This window comes from Squalius cephalus (assembly GCF_949319135.1).
Source record: "Squalius cephalus genome assembly, chromosome: 1".
Lineage (NCBI taxonomy): Eukaryota > Metazoa > Chordata > Actinopteri > Cypriniformes > Leuciscidae > Squalius > Squalius cephalus.
The window spans coordinates 60,834,880-60,847,531 of NC_137122.1; the positions used below are offsets into that span (position 1 = coordinate 60,834,880).

The window sequence follows — 12,652 nt, forward strand, 5'->3', positions numbered from 1 at the left end:
TCTGGACCCCAGGGTTTCATTACTCTGTGTAAGAAGTGGTGCTAATCCCACTTCTAACTTACAAATGTGAAACATTCCTTTACCCAGGGTTAAAAGCAAGGTTTAGAACCACTATAATCAGAGGTTAATTGCAGCATTAAAACATTGTGTGTTGTGAAAATTGGAATACAAATAAAGTTGAAAAATACATGACAGCGATTCGGTCTGATTCAAGGTCCCTTCCTGATCATGTTCCTTTCTCTCCCATCTTTGTGTCACAGTACTATCAATCAATAAGGCAAAAAGTCAAAAAAAAAAAAAAAAAAAAAATTTCAAATGACACTATTCAACTGACAAGACTCTTTTTTCCACTATAAAGAATTGTATAAACAAGGAAATAAAACATTATACACATACAATCAATGTGATCAATGTGACAATCAATGATCTTTTATGTTGAACTTGGTTAACCAAGAAAGTCTTGCAAACTGGTGGGGACACCAGCATTAATCAGAGTCCTCTCTTTTTTCAGATTACCAGACTGTAATCTCAGTGATCAGCACTGTGAAGTTGTGTCTTCAGTTCTACAATCATCAAACTCCCTGAGAGAGCTGGACCTGAGTAACAATGGCCTGCAGGATTCAGGAGTGAGGCTGCTCTCTATTGGACTTAAGAGTCCAAACTGTCAACTCAACAAATTGAGGTATTTAAGGGGATTTCAACTGGTTTGTGCAAAATAATAGTAAGCTGTCATATATGTGTATATATATATATGTGTCAATGTTTTATATTCTAATATTCTATGCAACTCACTTAACCCCCTGAGGTCGGCTGTCGCGCCGGCGCGATAGGCTCGTTTTTTTCCGTATGAGTGCAAAAAAAAAATATAAAAAAAATATTAAGTTTTATCTTATATGCTTGTGTTATACATCAATCGATCCTGTTTAGTGTGTATTTTTTTTGTGTATGCTCATATTAAAAACAAAGTGTTGTGCTTTTTGCCAAATAAAGAAAAATAAACATGATGCGAGTTCTGCCTACTCTCCGTCAGTGAAGTCAATTCTGAAACGCGTCCGAAAATGAACTGTAACTCAGTGAATACTCAGTCAAACAGGCATACAGTCACACAGGCATGAAGCTTGAATTTTCTTCTTTTAAATGAAGTCATTTTTATAAAAAACAAATATTCACAGTTTATGTAATATGTATGCAAAGAGAGAGATGTCAGTCGTTCTCATCTCAGCTAATTAAGTTTTAATGTGCTCCGCCCACGGAGAGCGCGCGCTATTCAAACGCAAATGTGAGGCGATCCAAACAAACCTGTGAAACGCCCACATCAGCTGGATAACACACACCGCGAGTTCACTTTCAGACTTATGTACTTTACGATGCTGTGAGGAATAATACTATCTTGATAATAATCCTGCAAAAATTTACCTCAGAAGTTCTGGAAGTATCATTTCGAGGAGCAAACGGATCCCGCTGAGGAATTAGGTCAGTTCTGTTTGCTTTGTTCTAATCTGAATGAATGAACGCACAGATGCGTGCTGTTGTGGAGCTACTACAGCTGGCAAAAATACTGTTTAAATAATATGAATCGCGTTTGAATGAATGAACGCAAAGATGCGTGCTGTTGTGGAGCTACTACAGCTGGCAAAAATACTGTTTAAATATGAATTGCGTTTCTGTGTATGAATGAATGAACGAACGAACGCACAGATGCGCGCTGTTGTGGAGCTACTACAGCTGGCAAAAATACTGTTTTAATATGAATCGCGAATACAAAGAAAGATTACACTGGAAATATTGTTACAATTTTAAATGTTGTTGTAATTGTATAACCTTAATTGTATAAAAAAAAAATATATATATATATATATATATATATATAAGGATAGATGTAAACAAAATCTTAAAAGGTCATTATAAGCCTTCTCTTTAAATAATTTTATTATGCTTTATTAGTGACACATTTGGGAAGAGAATATATTCCAAATCTGAAAATACAGTATGAGAACAATTAACTGCACAATTACTAGAAATGTTTACCTTGGATATTGTACAATTTGCAAGCAAAATTTGTGGAAAAAAAACAACAAACCAGTTATATATTGTCCTTGCATTTTTGTGGCTCATTCACACACCTGAATGAAAGGCTCATTACGTATGCAGCCTCATTATGCGGGCCCCATTGACTCCACAGGTGTGAATCACGCCCACCCGCATATGGCCTTTCCAAACAAAAAGTGTTTTACAAGATTTAAATCAATGTATTGTGTTATGTGAATGATTAGGCAGGATGATTTTCACATAATTTTGAAGAAAAAATTCTAGGCAACGTCATCCATTAGTCAAAAGTCTTATTTACATATATTTAGAATGTGTTTTATGGCCTTATTTCAGAAACTTTAGTTTTTTGTTTTTGAAAAAACCATGCATAAACATTATTCTATCAAAAATACAAACATGTACATGCAAGTTGTTCACATATTATGGTAGCCCTGTTTGTGCTAAATAGAGTGAATTTACACCTTTGCCATTAATATGTTTATAAGCAACTGAAAAAAGCACAAATGTCAGGGCATGTCAGAACATCTCAAGGACCCCAAAAACCCCTCAGACCCCAGAGGGTTAAAAGGATAGTTCACCCAAAAATTAAGCGATCATTTACTCACCCTGCTGCTGTTCTAATGCAGTGTGCCCTTCTTTTTTTGGACTATAGAAGGATAATTAAAAAAAATAATTCCAGCTCACACCCATTCACATAATGGGAGTGAATAGCGAACAGCATCAAGCTAAGAAAAGAGGCAAAAGTATAAATGGTCACATGAAACACATGTCATATATTCCAAGTGTTCTGGGGGGCATATGACAGTATTTGGTGAAAAACAAACCACAATGTAATTTTTTACTTAACAAAAGTGTGTCTACATTCATGAGACTCGATTAGTGCTGCCTAATTGGGTTGTTCACAGGTGTTCACCCCGACTCACAGAATCAAGTGAAAAATCAAGATACATAATTACACAAATACACAAAAAAATACATAATTGGAGTTGAAACGATGGTGATGATAAGCTTGTTTCTTCTATCTTTTTGATGCACGTTGACGCTGGACGTGTGTTTGGTTCCACACTGTCTTGCTCTGTCAGATCCAGTCATTAATGCCCAGTAACTCAGAGGGTTCCCTTGACCAGGGAAATAGAGGTGTTTGAAATCCCAGGACACATTGGAAAGGGGTAATGCCAGTGGAGGGTTTCTGAAGGGAATTTTGAGCATATTCAGCCCAGCGTAAGAAGCTGCTCCAGTCCGACCGATTCTGTTGACAGTATAATCTAAGAAACCTTGTGAGTTCTGGGTTTAGGTTTTCGCTTTGACTAGGGGTGTGACGGTTAGTATATAACCGCGAGACCGACGGTTATAGTTGAACACCGTCATTAGATCTCTATAACCGCCAAAACCGTGTTATTAAAATATTTTTTACAAACATTTTTTTTTATCATAGAGAATGTTTAAATAATAATTAAAAACAATTGTTAACAGTCTGTGTCATTAATGGTCTACGTCATTTCCAACTGTATTTGATTCTTTGCCAAGTAGCCTACCAACGCAAGTTTTGTTTTGTAAATCGTCAGACATGATTTTTACCACTTCATTAAGTTTTTCTTTGTAGACAACCTTTCTTTAAAGTGAATTTCGTTTTGTAAAAATTGTATCTTAATTTTAATAAATGTTTCATCAACCAATTGCATGTATTTATTAAATAAAAAGCAGATATAGCAGACAATATAATAACCATGACATTGAGGTGCCAATGCACCACGTTCACTTGTATTTTATTGTTAAAAGCCTTTCTTTAAAACGAATTTCGTTTTGTACAAATTGTATCTTAATTTTAATAAATGTTTCATCAACCAGTATTTAATAAATAAAAAGCAGATATAGCAGACAATATAATAACCGGCGCTGGTGCGCCGCGTTCACTTGCATTGCATTGTGAACTAGAGCGCATCTCATCGTAAATGAATGAAACTCAGCGTAGGCCTATGCCTCATACATTAAGCATTAAATATCTTTGCTGCATCCTTTCTAGAACAGACAAGGGCTTTCTCGCGGCTCGCATAAGCAGAGCATTCCATCATCCATAGACCGCAAAACAATCACGTTTGATTGTGAGTGATATCCTGAGGTGAGGCTTATATTTAAATTGAATTGGTGGAAGGCCGTCCAGACCCGAGATGTGAACTGGGAACCCCGGTCTGAGACAATATCTTCAGGTAGTACATGATAGTGAAACATGTAGTGGATGAAATGTTCTACTGTTTAGAAAGCTGTTGGGAGCTTACGTAGATGTGTTAATTGACATGCCTTGAACATAAACATTCATGACTGTAGTATATTGGTGTTACCCTGGGAGGCCAGGAGATCAGTGACAAAATCCATAGCAATGTGTGACCAAGGTTGTTGAAGAATGGATTGTGGCTGTAGAAAGGGGATGTCTAGAAGACTTTGCTGTGTGCAAGTATGACTGTAGAAGAGGAGGTCAGCAGCGCCATCTGCTGGATACCAGTATTATACATTCAACAAATATACAGGACAAGCTGACATAGTGATCATGCTCCAATCACGCAACAGACAGCCAATCAAATCGCAGCTTTGGTCAAGTGACCATGCGCAGAACTTTTTAGTTTAGTTTTTGCTCTATCATAGACAGATGGTCCATATAATACCATCTGTCCATAAAATAGAGAACAAATGTTTGTGCAATCAGTCCAGGTATGCGAGTTCTGAGATTTGTAGTCCAAGTGCTAATACTCTGATGAGGGAGACCACTGGTGGCAGACGGGAGGATTTTCAGAGGTAGCATTCATGTCAAACTAGTAGTACAACAATCAGTTCAGGTGCAGAGATGCACAGATGCAGAGATGATCAGTTCAGGTGCAGAGATGCACAGATGCAGAGATGATCAGTTCAGGTGCAGAGATGCACAGAGGCAGAGATGATCAGTTCAGGTGCAGAGATGCACAGATGCAGAGATGATCAGTTCAGGTGCAGAGATGCACAGATGCAGAGATGATCAGTTCAGGTGCGCTCCATGTTTCCACTTAAACAGATATGCGGCTATAGTGATCTGTCATATGCATTATAGAGTGTAAAAATGTTTCATTTGAAAGTTAAGACCTTGCTCTTATCAAAATAACAAAGCTCATAGTGATTATTTGATAGGAGTAAGTAAAACGCTATTTATTATGTTTGTAAAATGATTACCTTCATACCTTCTGGGCGTGGATGCTGATGATCCCTCAGGTGCTGTACATATAGATGTGTTCTCCGCTTTTTCTGACACTTTTCATCTAAATGTTTTGCATATTGCATACCTGTCTTCAACTACTCCTGAATAGGGTTGGGTATTGGTTGGGTTTTATCCGATACCAGTACCTACTCTGTATTTTTCAAACGGTTCCGGTGCTTAAACGGTTCTTGAAACGGTACTTAAGAAAACTAAACCACACACACTTTATCAAAAAAATAATACCTATATGTGTGTGTGTGTGTGTGTGTGTGTGTGTGTGTGTGTGATTTTCTGAAAAAGATTTTCTGATTTCTGATTAAATGAAAAATTGTGCCGTTTAAAAGCTACTGATTTAGCCGAAAACACTTGAGTTAAGATCAAAATTTTGTCTTCTCATATTATGACTTTTACAAAACAGAGAAATATCTGACACTGAGCAGAAATATTTAACACACACAGTATAGCCTCATATAAATATACTTTATATTGATATAGCCTACTTCATACCTGATATGCAAGATTTGCAGTTGGCATTAAAATACTAGACTAACCCGAAGAGGAACACTGGCAGCTGAACTTGAACTTTACTCAAGCGTGTCAGAGGTTGTGGGTTCTAATCCGCATTTGTATAGTTTTTTTTTTTTTTTTTTTTTTTTTACGATTATGCTCATCAGTGGTTGAATATCAAGCAGGGACACTTTGTTTCCATTATATTTTGTGAGACTTATATAGGCTATATATTTTTATTTTTATTTTTCAAACTTCATTCACGCACATATGAAACCCTTGCATACATATAGCCTACTAAGTAGTCACACATAGGCTACATGTATACTGCTCAAACTAATACATATGAAATGCACAACGTCACATCTAAAGTCGCTCACGCACACACGCAAACTCTACACACACGAGACGCGCAGAACTCTCCGCGCACATACTCATCTGAGACGCGAGCACACACACACAAACTCTCCGCGCACAAACTCATCTGAGACGCGAGCACACACACACAAACTCTCCGCGCACATATAGACGGTCGGCGCCACATAAATAGATCGATCTCCGCAACGTATTGAAGCCTATTTGTTACAGTCAATGATTGAAGCGCGTGTCCGAATGCAGTGCGGTGTGCGCGAGCCACAAGAGAAAACACTGTATCCGCGCCACTGATCGCAGCGGCAACGAGCACTTTGATCACTTGATTAAAAAAAAAAAAAACATTTCAGCGCTAGATCTCTTATTTAACAAACAAACTAAATGAACGCTCTGCTGGTTAACTGGAGATGTTTTATTATTGGATCATTCGTGCCGCGAGATGTTTTATAGGGGGCGGTAAAAAACGTCAGGCACCGAAATCAGGCACCGAAAGTTTCGTTCTTATTCGGTCTGGTTACTACCGTTTACGTCGGAACCGGTTCCCAATTGGAACCGGGTTTCGGTACCCAACCCTACTCCTGAAGCATGTTTAGATAGCCAGAATTCCACAATAGCTTATTAAAATAGCTTCTTCGGCAAGGACAAGATATTGCATTGTTCCACCATGTTTTCAATTTGAGAGTTTCACATGCGCTGAAAGTTGATTTGCACACACCCTGCTTTACCTTACACCCTGACAATCACCTAGTGAACTCAGCTACTATAGTAACAGCCTCACAGAGTATCCAGACAGAGGGCACGCCACACACAAGTTTGAAAGACTAATTATTTATTTATTTATTTTAAATAAAATTCTTATTGTTTAATAACGTGACCATTGTAATCACGGTCAATTTTGAAATTGGGTAATCTCAACATCACTAATTGTAATCAATCAGAGGTCCTTGTAAAGATAATCGATGGGTTGAAGAGCTGTGCTTATTTTAATGTATATTCTCTAAAAATGAAGCACACTGACATGAACACTTACTATTGTTGTAGATTATCTCAGTGTTTGGTGACAGAGGAAGGTTGTGCTGCTCTGGCTTCAGCTCTGAGTTCAAACCCTTCACACCTGAGAGAGCTGGATCTGAGCTACAATCACCCAGGAGAATCAGGACTGAAGCTGCTCTCTGATGCAATGAACCATCCAGACTGCACACTGGACAAACTCAAGTAAGTGGATCAGTAAGAATCATCCTGGCTGGTGTGTATGTGAGAGAGACTGAGAGTTTTTAATAGTTTTTGAACACTGAAGGGGTCCCAGTGTGTTAAAAAATGACACCAAGCACTCCTGACAAAGCGTTCAGACGAGTTGTTAGTGAGAATGTGTTGAGAAAATAATGTATAGACTCTGATACTATAGAAGCTGTAGAAACCTCACAAAGACATAGTACTGGAACTTCCTCCTTCATTTCCCAACTCTCTTTAAGAGACCCCCATCTTACACCGATCACTCAAACAGATAACCTTCTCGAACATGTCTGTGAACCAACGCGCGTCACGTCACCTATCAGCGTCGCGCCAGCCTCAAGATCTCTCACTGTTTAAATCTACCAGACACTCCGATTGATGCACATGTGCAAAGAGACAGTAAAATACTGCTCCATCTTATCTTACATTTTATTCGCTCTTTTTGTCCATAATGGAGCACGTCACGTCACCTTAGCGTCGCGCCTGCCTCAAAATCTCTCACTTTTACTGGCTGATACTTTACTGATGGGAAAAGCAGACGAAGATTCCTCACTACATCAGTTTGTTTGTTTTATAGCCTAGGCCTATCTATTTGAATTTATTTTATTTACTTTTTTTTGTTGCAAATTGTTGTTATGGAAGATCATAATTATTAGGCTACTTGTGATCGATATTCTGATAAAGGTCTATGTAGAAATTGTGTCAACCAAGTAATTAATGTCCTGTAGCTCCCATCTTTCGCATTAGATGTTTGTGCGAAAAACTGGCAAAATAACAACAAGTGCAAAACGTTGCCGTGTCCTCTCTTTTATTTTAACATTTTAGATTAATCATTGAAATGCTGTCAATTTCACACTCTAAATTCAGTATATGAGTCCATTTGTGTTGGATTTGCCGTACCGGTGTTGATTTTTTAACGGCCACTGGTTGAGTCACCGATTGGTAAAAACCCATGCACTAATTTCTATTTATTTGAATTAAAATAAAATTTTGTTCTTTGCCTGAACAAGTTTTTTTGTTTGTTTTGCAGTTCTCGCTGATGCAAATTCAAAGACCTCATCCTTAAATTGATATTCTGCAATATTCTGAAAATAAAATGAAATAAAATAGCCTATAAAACAAACAAATCGATGTAGTGAAGACTCTTCGTCTGCTTTTCACTTCAGCGTGTCAATCAGAGTCAAAAAGAGCGAATAAAATGTAAGATAAGATGGCAAATAAGAGCAGTTTTTTTACTGTCTGTTTGCACATGTGCATCATTAGGAGTGTCTGGTTGATTTAAACTGTGAGAGATCTTGTGGCTGGCGCGACGCTTAGTAAGAGCCACTAGATGCGCTCAATTACGGGCATGAGTGGCAGGCGCATATAACGGTGACTGGTCGAGTGGCAGGCGCATATAACGGTGACAGGTTGAGTGGCAGGCGCATATAATGGTGACTGGTCGAGTGGCACCGATACCATTAAAATTTTACAGTTCCCGGTACCAATTTCGGTACCACAGCAAAATCTGTTGGAACTACTTTTCTATTTTATTTAACTATTTGAAAAAAATATGAAATTCAATTCAATTACTTTATTTATGACGGTTATCATAAGTAAATAATACATAAGCATTAAAGGCTACATGCTTTTTAAACGTAAATATTGCTTATAAAAAAAAAAATCCCATGGAGACGTAGCTAAATCTACTGTACAGTAGCCTAATATAATTATTTCTGTCAATTTCTTCTAGTTAAACCGAACTTTTATTTTGACGGGTTGCCGCTTTGAGTTTGTGTGTGTGTGTGTGTGTGTGTGAGATATTACGATTTTTTTCTCAAATTAAACGGTAAAATGCTCATGAAGTGACTCTCAGAGTGGCTCTGGAGATGAATTTCATCATGTCATCATATCGTGAGGCAGCAGAGAGCGTCACTCGTGCTTCTGTGTGTGTGTGTGTAAGGTAAATGAAACCGCGCTGTAATGATGTAAAGGTAAATGAAAATGTTAAAAGTGCTGAATTACTTAATAAGCTGTATGCATTACTTTGCAAGATATCGGGCTTGACTTAAACAATAATTTTTTTGCCTTGTAAAACAAAATGACAAACAATTTAATAAATAAATCACTAAACTTGTGAATACAAGTTTAGTGATTTATTTATTAAACCAGCACCAGAGCAACAAGTGCAAAATAAAATAAGTTCAGTAGCTTAAACTTGACATTCAAAAATTAAAGTGCAAAATTTGCACAGGATGCTTAATGGATGCTATTTGCACTGCAAATAGGAATTAAGCATCCAAAACAAAAGCAGCTGAACAAAAAAACAACAGCTTCACTAGCTTGGTAAATGTGTACAAAATAAATAAATAGAAACAAAATCTCTTTATAACCGTTTAGTTAGTGCAAATATAACTTCAAAATCAATGCACAATAAACAATAAAACAGCTGAAATTTAGCAAAAAAGCAATAACTTTACTATTCAAAATAACAGGATTCAGCTCTTTTCAATGCTTTAGTGGAAATAACATTTAACATCCAACACAGAAACAGATAAATAAAACACTAGCTTCTCTACAAACTGAAATTTAACATCCTGTTGTGTTTAACAATTTAACGTATCAATCTCAGTCTTGAGCATCACTGGCAGGTTCTTGCATAGGAAAGCAAGCATCTCTGCTCTCTCAGCTGTCAGTCTGTTTCGCTTTTCATCCAAGATACAGGAAACTGTGCTGAAGAGCCTCTCGCTTTCTACGCTAGTGCAGGGTGCACAGAGGTAATTCAAGGCAGCGACAGCAAGGCCAGGAAAGCGCTGGCGGTTGACTTCCCAGTATTTGTATGGGTCGTGTGTGACAAGGATTGTTTCCTCTGTAAAAAATCCATGCATTTGGACAGCAGTGCTGGAGAAGCTTGCTGCACCACCAGGTTCCTCACGCTCCTCCCGAATTCTATCAAATTCTTTCATGAAGCTACTGCTGCTCTTACTTCTGCATGGAGCTACTGTTGCTTCAAGTTCTGCCCGGGAGGCTTTTTCTGGTGGCTCTGAAATGTCTGATGCCTCTGCCTCATCACCTGTGGTGGTCCTCAAGTCTTCCTCCAGTTTTTTGGCCAGTGCATCTTTACCACGCTTTGCAGACTCAGCACTGGTAAAGAATCTGAAAAAGATACATACATACATACATAAGTTACATCGTACATCATACCAACCAGATGGTAGCACATTTATCCTTTAAATCTGACATCAAAGTTAATCTATAGTGCACATGTACTATGTTGTTCAATATTCATATTCTCAGTTCTATTAAAAGTAATTTTACATCATGGCATCTTATTACATTTACATTTACAGTCACAGACTAGTATACATGTCACAGTATGAGAAAAAACATGAAAAACAAAGAAAAAAATAAATGCAGCTCAATAACTAAGTCTCAAAAATTACTTTAGTCATTTACTGCATACTTGTCTCTCACGGAGGAGCGGAAGCATAAAAGGAGGAGCTGCGATGGTGAAGGACGAGAGAAGAACAGCAGGCCTGATTTTATGTTGTGTTTCGTTTCTGTGGCCAGCAGTCGTCCGCGAGGTGCCGCTGGCTTATACTTTCATTTTTGTATGCGTTTTATTTATTTATTAAAATGTTTAAATGTTCGCCAGTTCCCGCCTCCTTTCCATAACATCTGAACTGCGTTACAGTCAGCTACACATATGGCATCTGAATATATATTTATTTACATGGCTTGGTTGAATTCTAATGTAGAATGCGGTGTGTTATTTCTTGATAACCGCTGCTAAGAATAACACACCATTGCCATGAAAAACAGAGCGTTGCTATGGACACAGGATTCTAACCGTAGAGACGGAATGGACTATTTTCTTTAGCGGAAGCAATACAAATCGTTTTTAAATCAATGAATTCCTTTTTAAATCAATATTTTGTGTCAAATTATTATTAAAATTATTAATTGTTTACAGTCTTACCTGTCTTTGTATCTTGCGTCCAGGAGGGTTGAAAGTGCAAACAGAGGTTCATCTTCCACTGTGCTGAAGTGTTTATCGATAGCTTCTAGGAGGGTCTTTTTCATAGTTTAAAGGGAGGGTGAAAAGCTCATTTTCACTCAATCTCCTGTTAATCTTGAATAGAGTAGTATTGCATCCTTAATATCTCCCAAAAGTATTTAGTTTTATTATATTTATAAAAGACAGATAGGCTGTACCGAGTCTTTCTGGAAAAAAACGAGCGGCTGAAGGCGGGCCGTGTGGGCGGAGCTAAAGCTGTGAGCTAACGCGCCACACTAACAACACAGAGACATTTGAAGCAGATACCAGTTTTACTCACCGGTTCCAATCACGACCGCGAACCTTTATCATTGCGACTGCTCGATCCTTAAGCATTAGACGATCTGCAAATCCGTCAATCTGGGCTTTGTTTATAAAACAATCATCTCGAAATGCAGCGAACAAAGTCTTACACAGCTCCGTTGATGCTCTGTTTAAACAAACTCCATCCACTGGTCCGTTAACGCTGGGTTCTTTGGGAATCTGTGCAGGGTTGTCTTGCCCTGGCAACCAAAAACACACTTCTTTGGTGACATTGACTTCCAAAACACGAGCAGAGGAGCGCTTTGATGAGGTACTGCTTTCGCTCTCTCTCTCTCTGGTCTACGAGTGCGCGTGCGCGGTCTCCCGGCAGAAGTGCCCTTAGGACCCATATAAGGAAATTATTTTATTATGAACATTTATACTACAGGGCCGTTGAATGCTTGAATCTGATTGGTTGACGAACGTTCTAAGGTGTGCATTATTTTCAGGGAAACGCACGGCTAAAGTAGTTCCAGGCAGGTCTTGACCGCATTACAGTTCCATATCACTTCGCGTAGTTAACGGCAATAACGGAAAATAGGATACAATTCATAACAAGAAAAAACATGCAGCCCCATGCGCTTGATCTGCAATTTTCAATGTCTAGCTTCACAATCAATAGAAACATGCAGTTTAATTTTAATAAATAAAGTATATAGTCCTGTCTATATTATAATCAATAGAAAATTCAACTGAATATAGGCTAAATAAATGGATAGTCCTGCAGTATGGATTATTATTGCAGATAATATAACAAATAAATAATTATTTATAGGCCCACTTGTTAAAAGGGCTTTGTGTTTCATTTATTTGGCTATAGTCTACTGTCATCTGTCGAAGAAAAAGAAGAATGAACGAATTAATTAAAACGAATTAAATTAATAAATAAATAATAATATAGACGCAAATGCTTTTCTGTCTCATCATTG

The 12,652-nt window shown here is 37.8% G+C and overlaps 1 protein-coding gene across 1 annotated transcript in view; it reads left to right on the forward strand.

Annotated features, from left to right (window-relative positions):
* The window catches only part of LOC307171562 (NACHT, LRR and PYD domains-containing protein 3-like), a 63,513-nt gene that overhangs the window by 24,897 nt on the left and 25,964 nt on the right, over positions 1-12,652 (forward strand). The window contains exons 4-5 of the mRNA XM_079893267.1: positions 512-682; positions 7,193-7,366. Of these exons, the coding sequence (XP_079749393.1) occupies positions 512-682; positions 7,193-7,366 (345 nt within the window). The remainder of the gene's footprint in view (positions 1-511; positions 683-7,192; positions 7,367-12,652) is intronic.